General features: G+C 40.5%; 3 protein-coding genes and 1 long non-coding RNA gene across 4 annotated transcripts; 1 reads left to right on the plus strand and 3 right to left on the minus strand.

Moving 5' to 3' along the window:
* Window positions 1-699: 699 nt before the first annotated feature.
* On the minus strand, window positions 700-3,653 carry LOC126980435 (actin-3, muscle-specific-like). The gene is made up of 2 exons (XM_050830349.1): window positions 3,514-3,653; window positions 700-2,060 (listed from the first exon to the last, which is right to left on the minus strand). The coding sequence occupies exon 2, from the start codon at window positions 2,040-2,042 to the stop codon at window positions 912-914; it is 1,131 nt and encodes a 376-aa protein (XP_050686306.1). The 5' UTR covers window positions 2,043-2,060; window positions 3,514-3,653; the 3' UTR covers window positions 700-911.
* Window positions 833-8,015, plus strand: LOC126980455 (uncharacterized). The gene is made up of 2 exons (XR_007733254.1): window positions 833-987; window positions 7,910-8,015. It is a non-coding gene; the product is annotated as an uncharacterized LOC126980455 (long non-coding RNA).
* Window positions 7,599-10,872, minus strand: LOC126980432 (actin, muscle-like). The gene is made up of 2 exons (XM_050830346.1): window positions 10,835-10,872; window positions 7,599-8,987 (listed from the first exon to the last, which is right to left on the minus strand). The coding sequence occupies exon 2, from the start codon at window positions 8,962-8,964 to the stop codon at window positions 7,834-7,836; it is 1,131 nt and encodes a 376-aa protein (XP_050686303.1). The 5' UTR covers window positions 8,965-8,987; window positions 10,835-10,872; the 3' UTR covers window positions 7,599-7,833.
* A 4,501-nt stretch (window positions 10,873-15,373) lies between these two features.
* Window positions 15,374-17,928, minus strand: LOC126980434 (actin-3, muscle-specific-like). Its single transcript, XM_050830348.1, has 2 exons — window positions 17,891-17,928; window positions 15,374-16,638 (listed from the first exon to the last, which is right to left on the minus strand). Exon 2 carries the CDS (start codon window positions 16,618-16,620, stop codon window positions 15,490-15,492), a length of 1,131 nt encoding a protein of 376 aa, XP_050686305.1. The 5' UTR covers window positions 16,621-16,638; window positions 17,891-17,928; the 3' UTR covers window positions 15,374-15,489.
* Between the last annotated feature and the right edge of the window lie 888 nt (window positions 17,929-18,816).

Here is an 18,816-nt window from a genome sequence, read left to right on the forward strand (position 1 = left end):
TATGAAGCGATTTTTGTTCCAGAACTGTTATAAATTGCCCGTACTTAAACCTTTATTATTACGAGAATAATCTGCTTAGCGTAATTTTCTCGAATAAGTACTATTTATTGATTCATATACATTTACGTTCGCGCGTTCACACACCCTCTTACACATATACACACCCAAACACGCCCCCCCTCCCATCTACCCCCCCCCCTTACACACACACACACACATTCTAGGAAGTATGCGACGGAAATTCAACGGTTGGCTCAAAGGGGGCACAATGTGTACACCTCTTTTGGTGCAGCACTTTGCAGTTGTTTCTGAGGGGCGGGGCTGGGCAGGCGGGAGGAGGCGGGGTGGAAACGCTGTTGTTCACCATAGTCTCGTGGCGCTCATCTTGTCTGTCTTTTAAGTTTTGGTGCACAATACTCAGTTGAACACGTCCCCTATTAAACATTAGATGATGACGATGATGTTTTAGTATTGATTTTTTAATGATATACCTGCCTGATGATTTTCCAATTAACAAGTAATTTGTAGTATGCATTTTTAGATTGGCATTGAGTTACAGAGGTTTTCTTTAACGGAAAAGAATCGTTAAGGTAATGAAACGGAAAACTTAAAACTGATTGAGGAATCACAAAGTATTAATGAATTAAAATTGAATTGTTTATGAATTTGAGTAATTATAGGATGATTTATAGGTGGGAAAACCATATAATATTTTATTCATAGGTTCTTACACAATAAAAATATATCTTGTATCTTTTGGTTGGTTTAGATGTTATTAGTCCCCTCTGGTGTACTGACCACAAAAAAATAATGTGGCATGCTTTGATGGCTCATGTGACTGGGAGTGTATTAAACATAAATAATATATAAGTGTTGAATATTTTATTGGTGTATGGAGATGTTCTTGTCATTTAGAAGCACTTGCGGTGGACAATGCCGGGGCCGGACTCGTCGTATTCCTCCTTGGTGATCCACATGGTCTGGAAGGTAGACAGAGAGGCAAGGATGGAGCCACCGATCCATACGGAGTACTTGCGCTCAGGAGGAGCAATGATCTTGATCTTGATGGTGGGAGGAGCAAGAGCAGTGATTTCCTTCTGCATGCGGTCAGCAATACCAGGGTACATGGTGGTGCCGCCAGACAGAACGTTGTTGGCGAACAGGTCCTTCCTGATATCAATGTCGCACCTCATGATGGAGTTGTAGACGGTCTCGTGGATGCCAACGGATTCCATACCCAGGAAGGAAGGCTGGAAGAGGGACTCGGGGCAGCGGAAGCGCTCGTTGCCGATGGTGATGACCTGACCGTCGGGCAGCTCGTAGGACTTTTCGAGGGAGGAGGAGGCAGCAGCCACGTTCATCTCACTCTCGAAGTCAAGAGCGACATAGCAAAGCTTCTCCTTGATGTCGCGAACGATTTCTCGCTCAGCTGTGGTGGTGAAGGAGTAGCCACGCTCAGTCATGATCTTGGTGAGGTAGGCGGTCAGGTCACGGCCAGCCAGATCGAGACGCAGGATGGCGTGGGGAAGGCAGTAACCTTCATAGATGGGGACGGTGTGGGTAACACCATCTCCAGTATCGAGCACGATACCAGTGGTACGGCCAGAGGCGTACAGGGACAGCACAGCCTGGATGGCCACGTACATGGCGGGGGTGTTGAACACCTCAAACATGATCTGGGTCATCTTCTCGCGGTTGGCCTTGGGGTTGAGGGGAGCCTCAGTGAGGAGGACTGGAGACTCCTCAGGAGCAACGCGGAGCTCATTGTAGAAAGAGTGGTGCCAGATCTTCTCCATATCGTCCCAGTTGGTAATGATGCCGTGCTCGATGGGGTACTTGAGAGTCAGGATACCTCGCTTGCTCTGGGCCTCGTCGCCGACGTAGGCGTCCTTCTGACCCATGCCGACCATCACACCCTGGTGACGAGGTCGGCCGACGATGGAGGGGAAGACAGCTCGGGGAGCGTCATCGCCGGCGAAGCCGGCCTTGACCATCCCGGAGCCATTGTCGACCACGAGGGGACTCACTTCTTCGTCACACATGATTGAGTGATGTCAGATCTGAAAAAGAATGAAATTCATAACGTAAAACTTCAGAAGACGGCGATTCCGGTGGTTTACGTTTAGATCTTTCCAGATATCATCAATTTCGCTCCGTTAAATATTCTGCTGAGTATAATAGTAGTGTTTGAGGCGCTCGTAATTGTATTCCTAAAATGTTTAGCTGGGGGCCAGTTTTTGTTTTGTTCTCTTAGTTTTCTTCACAGACTCATTTGTGTTCTATGTGAATCAAGTCCTGAAATTTTGGACTGATGACTTTATTGAAAAATATAGTTGGGACTTCTTTGGATAGTTGTACTTTTAATGGAAATTCTCCCTAGTTCTACCTTTTGTTGATAATTTAGCAGCTTAAATCTTTAACTTTTTTGACCATTTTATTTTGGTGAAGAATATTTTGGTTGAAGGCCACAAACTTTGCATATAACTATCAATAAATAGGGTGGTTTTGGCGCCCGATTCTACGTTCAATTACTATGATTCGAAGCTTAATATTGCGCCGCGTGATTTTTATTATTTGAAGATGAAATGTTTTTTATTGATTTCGGATATAGATTTTCTAAGATGATGTTTCTCTAGATACCATGAAAATTCCTTTAATTTGGTCTTTAAAGTGTAACTTTGAGTCGTTTTTCTTCTTCACTTTTTTTATTTTGTATATATATTATTTTAATTATCGAGACTGGGCAGTGTTTAATGTTCTATAGTTCTTCTGCAAGAGGTACTTATTACACAGATTACTTGAAGCATTGAGCCTACGGAATCAGAGCATTTTTTTTCTTCTTATATTATATATATATATATATATATATATATATATATATATATATATATATATATATATATATATATATATATATATATATATATATATATATATATATATATATATATATATATATATATATATATATATATATATATATATATATATATATATATATATATATATATATATATATATATATATATATATATATATATATATATATATATATATATATATATATATATATATATATATATATATATATATATATATATATATATATATATATATATATATAAGTTTTGACAATGTGCGTGTTACCCCCGTTCTGAGCTGAATACAGAAAATTTAATGTACAAGCGCATGATATGGGTAAAGATCGTATATTTAGAAATATTATTCTTCCAAACATATAGTATGTTACTTATCACTTCCTATTTATCACATGAATTTAAAAATAGTATCTTGAGAACTTGAATTATGATGTATAAAAAGTCCAGTAAAAACGAAAACAATAACACGAGTTGTCTTCAATCGATATTTTATGTTTGATCAACGGTAAAGCTTTTAATTTCACAAAACTTTCTACACTCGAGTCACAGCCCTCTGCACTCGAGTCACAGCCCCGCGTCGTCAAACACACGAGTATACGTGGGCCCATGCACACCCTCACCAACGCTCACTTACACAAGCTTACTGTATCCTGAGCCTGAAGTACACTAAGGTCCGAGGTGGACTAGCGAAGTCTTATATACCGCCCCCTCCCTCTAAATTAGGTCCCAGAAGTCACCCTTTCTTCACTAAAAAAGGAAATGACCTTCTAACGATTTGGCATGATAAAAACGAATTTATTTTTTACTCGTTTTATGTCTCAATAGAAGAATAATACTATGTTTTGTCAGTCAGAAATTATGTTTGCAAGTAAAATGTTATGTACATTATGTTGAAATATGAAAAGTCTTAGCGAAACAGTTGTAAAAGGCACCCTCTTAAGTCTAAATATGTGAATATTGTTGGCGGGGTAGCCGGTTCCAGTTACTTCCGCAAAGTTTTGTTGCAAGTGCCAATACATTTTTTTTTATTGCCTTGTCGACGCTGGCCACATATTTATTGTTTTGTTTTGTTTTCTTCATTTATTAAAGTATTAATAGATATTCTTTGATGAATGTTAAAAAAAAAATCAATGCGTTTTACTAAACGTCGTATCGTGTGACAATGTGTTTGCTACATGTGGTTCAAGCTATTTTAGACCTTTCAACCAGTGAGATAATAAATAGAGAGAACGGGTTTTCCCATGTACTAAGAAAAGACAGGCTACTGTATATATACGTTTACAGTTTTTTTTCCTAAATAAAGGCACCAAAGCCTAAGCTGCATTTTTTTAAAAACTCTACTTACTATAGTGAAACTAAGAAGATAACATCGCTTTTCTATCAGATTAGCTTTCTAGTATAAGAGGGGAGGGGGTGGCTGAATGGTTAGCGTGTCGGCGACGAGTCCAGGAGGACGCGGGTTCGAGTCCTGCCCGCCGCCAAAGCTGGGATTTTCCAATCACCGCCGAGTGGCCTAATACTACCCACATGCTATCCTGATGAAGACCACCTATCTACACGGACTCTAAATTCTCTAAAAAAGAGGAGGTTTAAAAATGAGCTCCGGGAGGGGGCAACATGAGCCAAGCAAGATTGCGCCACTATAAACACTTGCCTTGCCTGCGCCAGAACGGGTTGGAACCGACTATCAGGCCCTACTAAAAAAAATCCTACCGGCTCCGTAGGGTTAAATACCAGCACTAGCGCCAGCACCAGCACCACCAACACCATTAGCAATAATTACAGTAGCAAAACCAGTAGCAACATCAGCAGTGTGAACAGGAATAATAATAAAAGTAACGGCCCCACCTCCACTCCCACCTACATACGTATACCCCCCCACTCCCCCACCATACTCCCACACCACCACTCCCACACATCCACATCCCCAACCACACACCCAACTTCATCTAGAACCACACACCCATTTGCACACCCACCTACTTACTCCCCGTTCCCCCCATACATCCTCATCAACCCCCCCACACACATCCCCCCCCCCCCACACACACACATCCCCTCCCCCCCCCCCACACACACACCGCTCCGGTGGGTCAATCGGTAGAGCGCTGCGCTGCGAGGCTTAACGGCCAAACAGGTGGCGGTTCGAGCCCCGCTCAGGCCGGATTCTTTCAGTTGACTTGGAGTGGTTACTGTTCCCCCTTGAGCAAGGGGGATGGGGTGTCTGGTGTGTGAGGTCCTGGCAGTATCCAGAGAAGAGATCGACGATAATGAGCACTTGCTCTCGTCGGGAGGGTATCTGCTGGAGAAAGCGAGTCCAACTCGTGATCAGGCCGTGGTGAAATTACACACACACACACACACACACACACACACACACACACACACACGCACACAACACACACACGCGCGCACACGCGCGCACACAGACACGTGCGCGCGCGCTAAGAAGTTTTTAAAATTTTAGTAGGGAGATAACTTTGATATTGCTTTTCTGATATATACAGTGTGGAAGGATTTTTTTTTTTAATTATCATGCTATGCAAGATTGTCTAATCCCGTTACATAATCCCACGACCTTCTCCTGTCATATATTTTCTGATTTGACCACTATAGTCGGTTCACCCGAGTCTGAAGGCAGCCTGCAGCCATACGGCGTGTCCGATTTCGTGGCTACTGTATGCACACAGTAAACAGTCGTCAGTGTCAATAATATACAGGCAGCAATATCAAGTACCGTCAATTATTGTCGATTATGAGTTAAAAAAAATATTAGTAAGGTTGCAAATAGCTGTTTTGTTGATTTACAAGATCGCTGATTATGATGATTAAATAGCCTTGAAGCTGTCCACCACCGATAAAATTAGCAGGCTTTATATAAATAAAACAGGTATTTGCGACATTACTAATACTTTTCTAACTTGAAATCGACTAAAATTGACGGTATTTGTTATTGCTGCTTGCATATTATTGACACTGACGACTGTTTACTATGCCTAGGCTACCATACAGAATCCACGAAATCGGACACGCTATGTGGCTGCAGGCTGCCGTTGCGCGATAATGCTCACTTCAGACTCGGGTGAACCGACTATAGGCTCTTTGCACATTAATCCACATAACATCCCATTCCTTTATCTCATCTTTATTTTTTAAATATTAAGAAGGAAGAGGATAGAGATAACGTGGAATTACGTAATAGGTCTAGAAAATGTGTACTTCATTACACTGTACATTAGAAAATCAATATATCAGATAAGAAATATTAATATAAATCGTCTCACTACTATTAAGATTAAAAAGTATTTTTTTATTTATTTATTTGTGTGTGTGTGTGTGTGTGTGTGTGTGTGTGTGTGTGTGCTTATACTAATATGGCTTTACTGTTAACAGTTGTTCTTGGTGTATATATTTTTGTTGTTCCTGTTGCTTTTACTGCTGTTATTATTGGTGGTGCTGACGGTGTTGGCAGTAGCGCTGCTGCTGGTGAGGTTGATGATGCTGCGGCAAGTATTGCTGTTGCTGGTGCGGTTATTGCTGCTGCTAAACTTTTATGTCTTAGGGTAATTTTCATTTTGATTTGTTTTATTTTTTTCCAGTTCACGTAACATTCACATTTTGATGCAGATGAATTCTTTTGTTTGATCACTTTAATTTTTTTTAATAAATCCATGTTGTCAAATAATTGGAAAAGTTAATAACGTCATTAATGGCAGTAACTACCGTGTGGGTAAGGAATAAAGATAAGGAATAAGTAACTGAAACATGTTGAATACTATTCTGTGATAGCAATACGACGAGGTCTGGTTTAAATTGTTTGTTAATGCATTCGTTTAGCAATGTAATAAGCTTTGGCATTAGTAAAACATCCAGCCTTCTCTCTCTCTCTCTGTGTGTGTGTGTGTGTGTGTGTGTGTGTGTGTGTGTGTTAGTAGCGTTAATGAGGAAAGGACTCCTTAAAAGTTAGAACAATTATTTATATAAAAAAATGTTCCTTGGTATTCCTGAGCGACACTTTGTGTGTTTTGTACTGTATCACTTGGTATTTTTTCATTGGTATAAATTTCGTGTGTATGATTTTTCATATATAATTTCCCCCCATGAAATTTCCTTACCATTGTACCTAATGAATACAGATCTCTTCAACAGAAAAAAAGCCATTTTCAATACAACTATTGTTACCACCAGCACTCATATCCTCCTCCTCCTCCTCCTCCTCCATATCTTCATTTCCATCATGAGCAGCAGTAGCAGCAGCACCTCCCCAAACACACACCAATATCACCGTTTCCATAAGCTTATAAGCTACAAAGTGCATAGCTTGACAGGTAAAACCTCAAGGAAAGTTGGGAGAAAAATGCGCCTGCATTTTGTGATTTATGTGATAGACGTTTTTGCCAAGATGATGAGAGATGATAAATGACTGATTAGACAGCAACTGAAGAGTATTCGTTGAACGTCAGTCGTTGGTTAAATATCTCTGATATGGTCTATTGTTGACGTTCCCTGTATATACTCGCAACAAGCGTATAACTATTTTTAAACTGGTTAGACGAAAATGCAGAGGCATATTCTGTCATAAAGAAGGCCCAGAATCAAGACAGACATGCTTATAGAAAACTTAGAATTTCACTAAAAATCACCTTGCTTGATGTGCATCAGTCCACTTGTAAAAAAAATAATTTGATTTTGTTTATCAATGGAAGTGAAACAAGGAAACGAAAAGATATTTTTAATAACAATTGATCTCCATAGGAAATACACCTCTATCATGTGCATGATGTTAACAGCCGAAATGTATTTTGTTTTAGCCTTCCTAAGTTTTCATGAACATAGAGGTTGTTTAACCGATGATGTTTAGGTGACAGTGAGAAACTATTTCTATGGACAAAAATGCAGTGATGTAAAAGATGGTATATCGGCGTCTAGTGATGTCTGGCTACAGTTGATCTTCTTAGAAGCACTTGCGGTGGACAATGCCGGGGCCGGACTCGTCGTATTCCTCCTTGGTGATCCACATGGTCTGGAAGGTGGACAGAGAGGCAAGGATGGAGCCACCGATCCATACGGAGTACTTGCGCTCAGGAGGAGCAATGATCTTGATCTTGATGGTGGGAGGAGCAAGAGCAGTGATTTCCTTCTGCATGCGGTCAGCAATACCAGGGTACATGGTGGTGCCGCCAGACAGAACGTTGTTGGCGAACAGGTCCTTCCTGATATCAATGTCGCACCTCATGATGGAGTTGTAGACGGTCTCGTGGATGCCAACGGATTCCATACCCAGGAAGGAAGGCTGGAAGAGGGACTCGGGGCAGCGGAAGCGCTCGTTGCCGATGGTGATGACCTGACCGTCGGGCAGCTCGTAGGACTTCTCGAGGGAGGAGGAGGCAGCAGCCACGTTCATCTCACTCTCGAAGTCAAGAGCGACATAGCAAAGCTTCTCCTTGATGTCGCGAACGATTTCTCGCTCAGCCGTGGTGGTGAAGGAGTAGCCACGCTCAGTCATGATCTTGGTGAGGTAGGCGGTCAGGTCACGGCCAGCCAGATCGAGACGCAGGATGGCGTGGGGAAGGCAGTAACCTTCATAGATGGGGACAGTGTGGGTAACACCATCTCCAGTATCGAGCACGATACCAGTGGTACGGCCAGAGGCGTACAGGGACAGCACAGCCTGGATGGCCACGTACATGGCGGGGGTGTTGAACACCTCAAACATGATCTGGGTCATCTTCTCGCGGTTGGCCTTGGGGTTGAGGGGAGCCTCAGTGAGAAGGACGGGGGACTCCTCGGGGGCAATGCGGAGCTCATTGTAGAAAGAGTGGTGCCAGATCTTCTCCATGTCGTCCCAGTTGGTAATGATGCCGTGCTCGATGGGGTACTTGAGAGTCAGGATACCTCGCTTGCTCTGGGCCTCATCGCCGACGTAGGCGTCCTTCTGACCCATGCCGACCATCACACCCTGGTGACGAGGTCGGCCGACGATGGAGGGGAAGACAGCTCGGGGAGCGTCATCGCCGGCGAAGCCGGCCTTGACCATCCCGGAGCCATTGTCGACCACGAGGGGGCTCACGTCTTCGTCACACATGGTGGAGTGGTGTCAGGTCAGAGCTGAAAATAAGGTCATAGGTTACGTTAGTGACGTCCATCTTATGACAAAGTACAGAATCAGTAATGCAGCATATACGGACACCAACATTATAAGGAATCCTAAGATTGAAGGCAGTTGTTATTTTTACCGAGAAGACATTAAGCTATGATTAGGCTGTTGAAAGCTGAGAATAGTAATGTTTCCTACGTTAAAAATGTTTTCATGACCTGATGATGGACAGACTAGTCTTTGAAAACGTATTTTTGGTTCGTCATGGAGTTTTATAATTTTATTTGTTTCAAAAGATTTGGGATCTTTTCCTCCTTTAATGATTTTCTATAAACATTAGTGCGATGAAAGACCATCGTCTCAGAAAACTGTGTAGGGTATGTTTGTTAATTTTGTTTTAAAAGTTTCTAGAACCTCAAATAAAGATTAATTTTTAAAGATTATAATTTTTCACTACAGGTGTTGAACATGTTTATTTTATTCTTTTAACATAAACAATGTAGAAGGCTTACAAAGCCGGTTTTTGAAAGTTAATAAGTCGGTTTCATGCAGAAACTTCCTGTTCTTTTTCAAAGAAATATATTTTATATTGAATAGGAAAGTGATTATTTCAGATGTATTTGAATCCGTTATCTGTCATGCTAATGTAGTTCTTACAGTAAGAAAAAGCTAAATCAGAAATCGTCAACGATATTTGTTTATGTTTTACAGTGCATTAAATTTTACGCATTTTTCGACATAAACAAATAAACACCAAAGATGGTAATATATATTTTTTTTTATATTCAAATGCAACATAGCTTTTTGGTATTTCACTGGATTTTCGATTAAAAGTCATATTAAACGTGAAAAGAAGGTTTCTTCCACGGATAAATTCGACTGTGAAGTTTGGTGTATACACTATAGCTGCCCGTTGCGTGAGCGCATATCTCCGTCTCCTCACTCCTCAAGTTTTGGTGGCTTGGTAGGTAAAACCCATTAATTACCCCTGTGCCACAGGTCAAGTGTGACACCCTGGCTACCACAGTTTACTAGGGCTCCCCAACTACCCATTTATCGACCAATCCAAAAGTGAAAATGAGCTGAGTTGGGTAGACGATGACTTCCCAGGCCGGGATCGACCTTGGGCACTTGGATTCGTAGCTAAGCAAACCACGACACCAAGCTACAAATTTGACAAGTCTTGTCGCTCAACACATGAAGTTGAATAATTCTTTTTAGACAATTTAATAATGTAACAGAACCTTTAATGCGTGTGCTTTGAACTTCCAAGTGAAACAGTTGATAGATGGAACTTTAAAATGATGGATTTCAAATCCAGGTTTTTGCGTTACAATGCGGTACGTGTCAAATAAGAATTTTGAAGCTTGCGAGTGAACGGTTAAAACATCCGGTAACTGAGCTATCAAGTTCACTTGAAGCTAAGGTCTAATCACTCTAATGTAATACTTTCATTTCTTAACATAACATATATTGGTACTATGTTAAGGCGTGGCAAGTTTGTGATGCGAAAGTATTTATATACAATGAACCGAGGTGTAACATTAGATTCACAAGTGTACCAAAATTAAATTATTTTCAGTTGAAATCAAGACTATTCGACATTTCAATCACAAATCACAAGATAGTAATTATCAAACGCACGGGAATGTAAATCAGTGGACAATATCAGTTTGCCATGACATAGGGAAACATTTCCATTCCCAAGCACTAGGTGGTCATACTATGAAAATGTTTGTGGTTTTGAAGGTCAAAATGAATTAGCATGTGGATAACCAAGATCGCAACGCTTCCGTCATTGCGACACAACAGGATCGCACAGCGGGTCTTACAGGCACTAGTGGAGACTCACACTTACACAAGCTTACTGTATCCTGAGACTGAAGTACACTAAGGTCCGAGGTGGTCCAGCCCTCTCTTATATACTAGCCTCCTCCCTAAATAAGGTCACACAAGCTGCATACTTTCCCACTTTCTTTAGAAACACGGAGAGATGCTTGGCAGCTAACACAAGTATTGCCTTGTTGATATCTATTTATACATTTTTTTGGACGTGCAACCCCATTGTAAATAAGACGAGTAAATGTAGACGGGAATACGAGATATCCTGCAATACCTGGTTTAGGTTACTACAGCAGGAGTCATATGGTGTCCTTAAAGATTTTTTTTTGTTAGAAATAACCGAATGGTGTCGACTGTATAGTTGTGGGTGGTGGATGAAGGGGAGGGGAAAACTCAAGACTTCGCGAGGCTTGGGAATAATATAGCTAGTGTTCCACCGCTTTTGTAGCTCCGTTAATATTTTTATCTCAGAGCTGGTCCCTCTACCCTCCACGGCGCGCTGACTAGCAGGTTATTTGAGGTTCAAAGTGATATTTGATACAATGCAAATATGAACGCAAGGAAAGTAGGGGTGGAATGGTTTTGTTATATTCAGTAGTGTCGTAAACAGTATTTATATTTTAAATTTAGAGAGAGAGAGAGAGAGAGAGAGAGAGAGAGAGAGAGAGAGAGAGAGAGAGAGAGAGAGAGAGAGAGAGAGAGAGAGAGAGAGAGAGAGAGAGAGAGAGACTGTGTTTGCGCGTGTGTAGGAAACCGAGAATAAAAAAAAAAATCACAGTCGTTTTCTAAGCAGCAATTCACGCAAGATAAAAGAGAACGGCACAAACCATCACTCCTTTCTTTCAGGTTCAGGTTCTTTCACCTCCTCCTCCACGAACGAGTCTAGTGTCACCTCACAGAAAGGCGACGGGAAGGAAAAAAGAAAGATGTGTGCAAAAATATTCCTCATGTTCGTACGTAAACTACCTTAACGTTTTTTTCTACATATTTTTTTTTTTGTGTGTGTGTATGTGTGTGTGTGTATTACCACAAAGAAAGCAGCTCAAGGGCATACAAAAAAAAGCCCGCTCAGCGCTGCGCTCTGAAAAGCAAATAGAATGAGTGGTGGAGAAATTGAGTTTTTGAGGCATTGAAAGACACTAAACTCCTACTGTCTCATTTAAAATTGTCTGCAAGGTCTAAAGGTTAAGCGTTGTGTATCGACTAACCTTTTGTTATGTAATTTTCGTTGGTAGGGTCTTCTCTTGAAAGAGGTTGAATAATGCAGCTTAAAGTTATCGGCGTAAGAGTGCATGGAGCAATTTGTTATAGAGAGATCATTAATGAACAATAGAGAGCTGGAGATGGAGCAAAATCCTGCTGGACACCACAGTTGATAAGTTTAGGGAAAGAACAGTGACCGTCTACCACAGTAGATATAGATCGGGCTGAAAAGAAACTGGATATAAAAGTACAGAGAGATTCTGTCCAAAATATTCGAGATGTGTAAGACAACAGCAAACGTTTCACCAAAATGGCTAAGACGACCAGGAGTCAGTTAGGAAAGTAAGACGATCACCAGTAGAGCGTCCCTTGCGGAATCAATAGAGGTGATCAGAGAGGTCAGAAGTGGATAGATGTCTAGGAATTTTTCTATTAAGGATTGTTTTAAAAGCTTTACCCAGACAAAAATTAAAGCTATTGGACGGTACTTTGAGTTATTAGAGCGGTCACTTTTCATAGGCCCAGACTGTATGTAGACGTACTTCCAACATGACGGATATATATATATATATATATATATATATATATATATATATATATATATATATATATATATATATATATATTATATATATATATATATATATATATATATATATATATATATATATATATATATATATATATATATATATATATATATATATATATATATATATATATATATATATATATATATATATATATATATATATATATATATAAAAAAATCCCGCTACTTACCGCTCCCACAACAGAAAATAGTTAAGAGTAGCCAAAAGAGAGGTCAGTCTCGGATGGAAAGGTGTCTTGATACACTCTTCTTGAGAGAGGACAAGTCATAGGCAAGAGGAAATACAGACGAAGGAAGGCTGTTCTAGGGTTTACCAGTGTAAGGGATGGAAGAGTGAAGATACTAGTTAACCCTTGCATAAGAGGTTTGGACAGTATAGGGATGGGCTAGAGTGGACACTGAGTGCAGCGGGCCGGGAGGGGGGAGGCATGCAGTTAGCAAGTTCAGAAGAGCAGTTAGCATGAAAATATCGATAGAAGATAGAAAGAGAGGCAACATGGCGGGAGACAAAACAGTATATGAATGAAGTATGATAATAACAGACGAAAGAAATTGACCAGGCAGGGTGTCAGCACGGAAGCACAGATTTTAAGAACAATAGGAGGCATTCCATTGAGTCCATAAGCCTTCTGAGGATTATGGCCAGAGAGGGCATAGAAAACATTATTTTTACAAATTTGAATAAATGGGGGGGTTGAGTTGAAGGACTATTCCGTGAATCATGCAGAGTGGAATTTCCAGAGAGTTCAGTTTTAGACACAGATGTGATAGCAGGACTGCCATCAGGACTAAAGAGAGGTGGGAAGGATGAAGTAAAATTGTTAGAGATACTTTTGGCTAGGTGAAGAATTAGAGAAAGCAAGGTTCTGACATTTCCTTTTGATGAGTTTATATTTAGTGAGTCGAAAAATAGATTTGGCACGATTCCGATGAGATATGTAAAGATCATGATAAGCAAGAGTTCGAAGGCTCAGGTACCTTCCATAAGCTACGCACGCGCGCGCACATGTGTGTGTGTGTGTGTGTTTATTTTTGTTTGTTTGTTTGTGTGTGTGTGTGTGTGTGTGTGTGTGTGTGTGTGTGTGTGTGTGTGTGTGTGTGTGTGTGTGTGTGTGTGTAATTCACCTCTTGGTCTGCTGCGGGTCTCTCTCGAGACAGCCAGCCATTCCCCTGCGGAAGAGCACAGAGCTCATAGTACCGAGTTTTGGTTAGGACTGAGACCACTCACACACAACACACCTGGACAACGAGGTCACAACTCCTTGCCTGACGTCGCGTACCTACTCACTGCTAGGTGAACAGGGGCTACAGGTGAAAGGAGATTAACCCAACTTATCTTCACCCGGCCGGGGAATCGAACCCCGGTCCTTCTGAGTATGTATGTATGTATGTGTGTGTGTGTGTGTGTGTGTGTGTGTGTGTGTGTGTGTGTGTTGCTCGTGCAATAATATATAGTGTTGGTAAATAACTAGTCTTGTTTTTATCCTTCTAGAATTTAGATAAACTCCTTTTTCTAAAGACGTGTTAGTATGTATCAAAACAAGATAGATGACAAAAATCTGAGATTTAGGAAATTGGAATGATTTATTTGTAACTTTGTGTATGGTTTTGTTATACGAAACCAACTCTCTCTCTCTCTCTCTCTCTCTCTCTCTCTCTCTCTCTCTCTCTCTCTCTCTCTCTCTCTCTCCGCCCCCCACCCGTTGTTGTTGTGGCTGGAAATTGCTGATTCTGTCTGGCAGAAACCTCTTTAGGTTTTCCCTTTGTTTGAGCTGCCCCATTTTCTTCCTCTGCCAAACTTATTGTGAAAGCATAAGAAAGTGTTCATGGATTATTTTTCTGGTGTAGGGAAAGAAGGAAGAACACACACACACACACACACACACACACACACACACACACACACACACACACACACACACACACACACACACACACACACACAGACAGACACAAATGGAATGGACACACATAGATGCCAAAACCACGACAAGGGAAGCGAACGTAAGAGTAGCGCGGCACCCCTTCTTACGCACCATGCAGAGTTTCATTTATCATAGACACACACACACACACACACACACACACAATGTGTGTCTGTGTGTCTGTGTGTGTGTGTGTGTGTGTGTGTGTGTGTGTGTGTGTGTGTGTGTGTGTGTGTGTGAGCCCCTCCTTATTTCTCTTCTCTGTACCTACACCAGAAAAAAATCCATGAGCGGTTTCATCTGCTTACACCTTAATATGTTCAGGGAAAGAGAGTGGGGAGCGATCCAAATAAAATGGAAAAAAATAAATCCTCACAGTGTGTGTGTGTGTGTGTGTGTGTGTGTGTGTGTGTGTGAGAGAGAGAGAGAGAGAGAGAGAGAGAGAGAGAGAGAGAGAGAGAGAGAGAGAGAGAGAGAGAGAGAGAGAGAGAGAGAGAGTGTGTGTGTGTGTGTGTGTGTGTGTGTGTGTGTGTGTCCCTCTTTATTTCTTTTTTTTTTTGTGCACACACATACGCACATTGATGTGTGTGCGCGTGTGTATGTAGGGGGGTGGGGGTGGGGGGCTTGTGTGTGTATGACAGTTATTGTGCTTGTGTACCTCGTAGATCACAATTGACATTGAGTTTTAGGAATTATTATCGTGCACACACTGACATCTCATAAGACGATAACTATTTCAGTATTAATCATTCCTGTAAAATATTATAAATGATCTGAATAAGAGAGATAATCAGAGATTACGGAAACTAATAGATTATGGAAACTAATAAACATTTATTAGCAAGGTTTAAGAGCTGTATATTCAAGTGGGCGGAATTCGTCAGAAGAGAGATTGTAAATTCAAATGTTCCATAGGTGAAAAGTTCACGTTTAGAAGCATTTGCGGTGGACAATGCCGGGGCCGGACTCGTCGTATTCCTCCTTGGTGATCCACATGGTCTGGAAGGTGGACAGAGAGGCAAGGATGGAGCCACCGATCCATACGGAGTACTTGCGCTCAGGAGGAGCAATGATCTTGATCTTGATGGTGGGAGGAGCAAGAGCAGTGATTTCCTTCTGCATGCGGTCAGCAATACCAGGGTACATGGTGGTGCCGCCAGACAGAACGTTGTTGGCGAACAGGTCCTTCCTGATATCAATGTCGCACCTCATGATAGAGTTGTAGACGGTCTCGTGGATGCCAACGGATTCCATACCCAGGAAGGAAGGCTGGAAGAGGGACTCGGGGCAGCGGAAGCGCTCGTTGCCGATGGTAATGACCTGACCGTCGGGCAGCTCGTAGGACTTCTCGAGGGAGGAGGAGGCAGCAGCCACGTTCATCTCACTCTCGAAGTCAAGAGCGACATAGCAAAGCTTCTCCTTGATGTCGCGAACGATTTCTCGCTCAGCTGTGGTGGTGAAGGAGTAGCCACGCTCAGTCATGATCTTGGTGAGGTAGGCGGTCAGGTCACGGCCAGCCAGATCGAGACGCAGGATGGCGTGGGGAAGGCAGTAACCTTCATAGATGGGGACGGTGTGGGTAACACCATCTCCAGTATCGAGCACGATACCAGTGGTACGGCCAGAGGCGTACAGGGACAGCACAGCCTGGATGGCCACGTACATGGCGGGGGTGTTGAAGGTTTCGAACATGATCTGGGTCATCTTCTCGCGGTTGGCCTTGGGGTTGAGGGGAGCCTCAGTGAGGAGGACGGGGGACTCCTCAGGAGCAACGCGGAGCTCGTTGTAGAAAGAGTGGTGCCAGATCTTCTCCATGTCGTCCCAGTTGGTGATGATGCCATGCTCGATGGGGTACTTGAGAGTCAGGATACCTCGCTTGCTCTGGGCCTCGTCACCGACGTAGGCGTCCTTCTGACCCATTCCGACCATCACACCCTGGTGACGAGGTCGGCCGACGATGGAGGGGAACACGGCCCTGGGAGCGTCGTCGCCGGCGAAGCCGGCCTTGACCATCCCGGAGCCATTGTCGACCACGAGGGGACTCACTTCTTCGTCACACATGGTGGAGTGGTTTCAGATCTGAAGAAAAACGAGAAAATCAAAGTAATTTGTGGAAATAGCATACTTCTACATTAATGTAGCGACTTTTTAGCAGTAATTAGATATCTGCCGTTTTCATATATTACATGGCATATTACTTATATTTTTTCTTAATGTGATCTAATGGAAGTATTTACAATGAGGAGCTATTGAGGTGGTCAGACGTTGCTAATTTAGTGTTCTTTCTAAGCTTAGATATTTGCTTCAAATTTAATGGAATGAAATAATCCACGTTGTTCAGTATTTACGGAATTTCTGTCAGTGATGTTTTTTTAATGTCCTGTAATGTGCAATACCTACTGGGAATTCCTTAACTGTTTGTCTGAACATGTCTAATGAATAGTAGTCTCTGAATTTTCTTAATGTTGAAACTGCAAATGATATTGAATGTTCGCTATATAACTTTAAATAGTTTTGTCGATTTGTAAGCCAAAAGATTGCAAAATTTTGTTTAAATGAATATTGATAAAAATGTTCAATCATATAGTTAGCTCGTTTTCAGAACGCCTCATTTCAAATTAGAATTCTATTTTACGTTTTAGTTTGAAGGGTTGAACAATGTATTTGACAGTTATTGTTCGTGTATTTTTTTATGCAACCATCTCCATTAATTGTAACTTTTCCAAAGGTATCTATAGTCACTGTGTATTTGATTTTCTGAGAAAATTTCATTCTCCAACAAAATAGTGGGTTTCACACATGTCGAATATAATATAAGTGCGGATATAGATTCACTAAATATTAGTAAACCCTTGAGCTTCACATAAGCACTGAATGGCCACTGGTCTAATGAAGAAAATGCACACATTTCTTCCGGCACTGGATTACGTGACTTAGAGACGCAGAGTTAATTTTCATCTCTCACTGAAACAACTATAATCGACCGATTGTTTCTGAAGAAATTCGTAAATACCACAAGAAAAAGTTCATGGAATGAGCAGTAATTGATTGCTGGATGTGTTTGATAGATGAATGATCGTTTGAATAAAAGAAAAAGTAAAGGAATCGATTTGTTGATGGAGTCGATAATAGAAAGGTATGCAGAAGGTTCTCTAGATTCACAGAAATATTGTTATATGTTATAGTGAGAAAGAGAAGTTGGTATATTTTAGATGATTTTGTGTGTGTGTGTGTGTGTGTGTGTGTGTGTGTGTGTGTGTGTGTGTGTGTGTGTGTGAGAGAGAGAGAGAGAGAGAGAGAGAGAGAGAGAGAGAGAGAGAGAGAGACGTACACGGTCCTGACGTATCCTGAGTCTGAAGTACACTGAAGATGAGAAACAGTGTCTTCCTTATATACCTTCTTCCAACTCCCGCTTACTAAACTGTGGAAGCTAAATTACCTTCCTTATATCTAAAATTAGGTTATATAGTTGGTTTAGGCAGGTGTTCAAGGATGTGCTCCAAATTTTGACGTGTGGCGCCCTTTTGGAATCCCTGTATAGACAAGTCATAATACTTAATGGTTTCACCCGTCTTGCTTTGTGGTTTTTTGAAAAGGTATGAATATGTTCGTGATATATATATATATATATATATATATATATATATATATATATATATATATATATATATATATATATATATATATATATATATATATATATATATATATATATATATATATATATATATATATATATATATATATATATATATATATATATATATATATATATATATATATATATATATATATATATATATATATATATATATATATATATATATATATATATATATATATATATATATATATATATATATATATATATATATATATATATATATATATATATATATATATATATATATATATATATATATATATATATATATATATATATATATATATATATATATATATATATATATATATATATATATATATATATATATATATATATAATACACACACACACACACACACACACACACACGTACACACACAGGCATACACACACGTGTGTGTCTATCTAACTATCTATTTATCTAGATATATTTAGCTACTTAGCTATCGTTTTATCTCTGTCTATCTATTGATCTTTCTTTATAAATTCATCTATATCTGTCTATATCTACCTCTATCTATCTTTCTATGCATATCCACATCTTGCTCACATATATGCTCTTATACCCTCCCTAAACACAAATAAACAAT

The sequence above is a fragment of the Eriocheir sinensis genome, chromosome 44 (genome assembly GCF_024679095.1).
Source record: "Eriocheir sinensis breed Jianghai 21 chromosome 44, ASM2467909v1, whole genome shotgun sequence".
NCBI lineage: Eukaryota > Metazoa > Arthropoda > Malacostraca > Decapoda > Varunidae > Eriocheir > Eriocheir sinensis.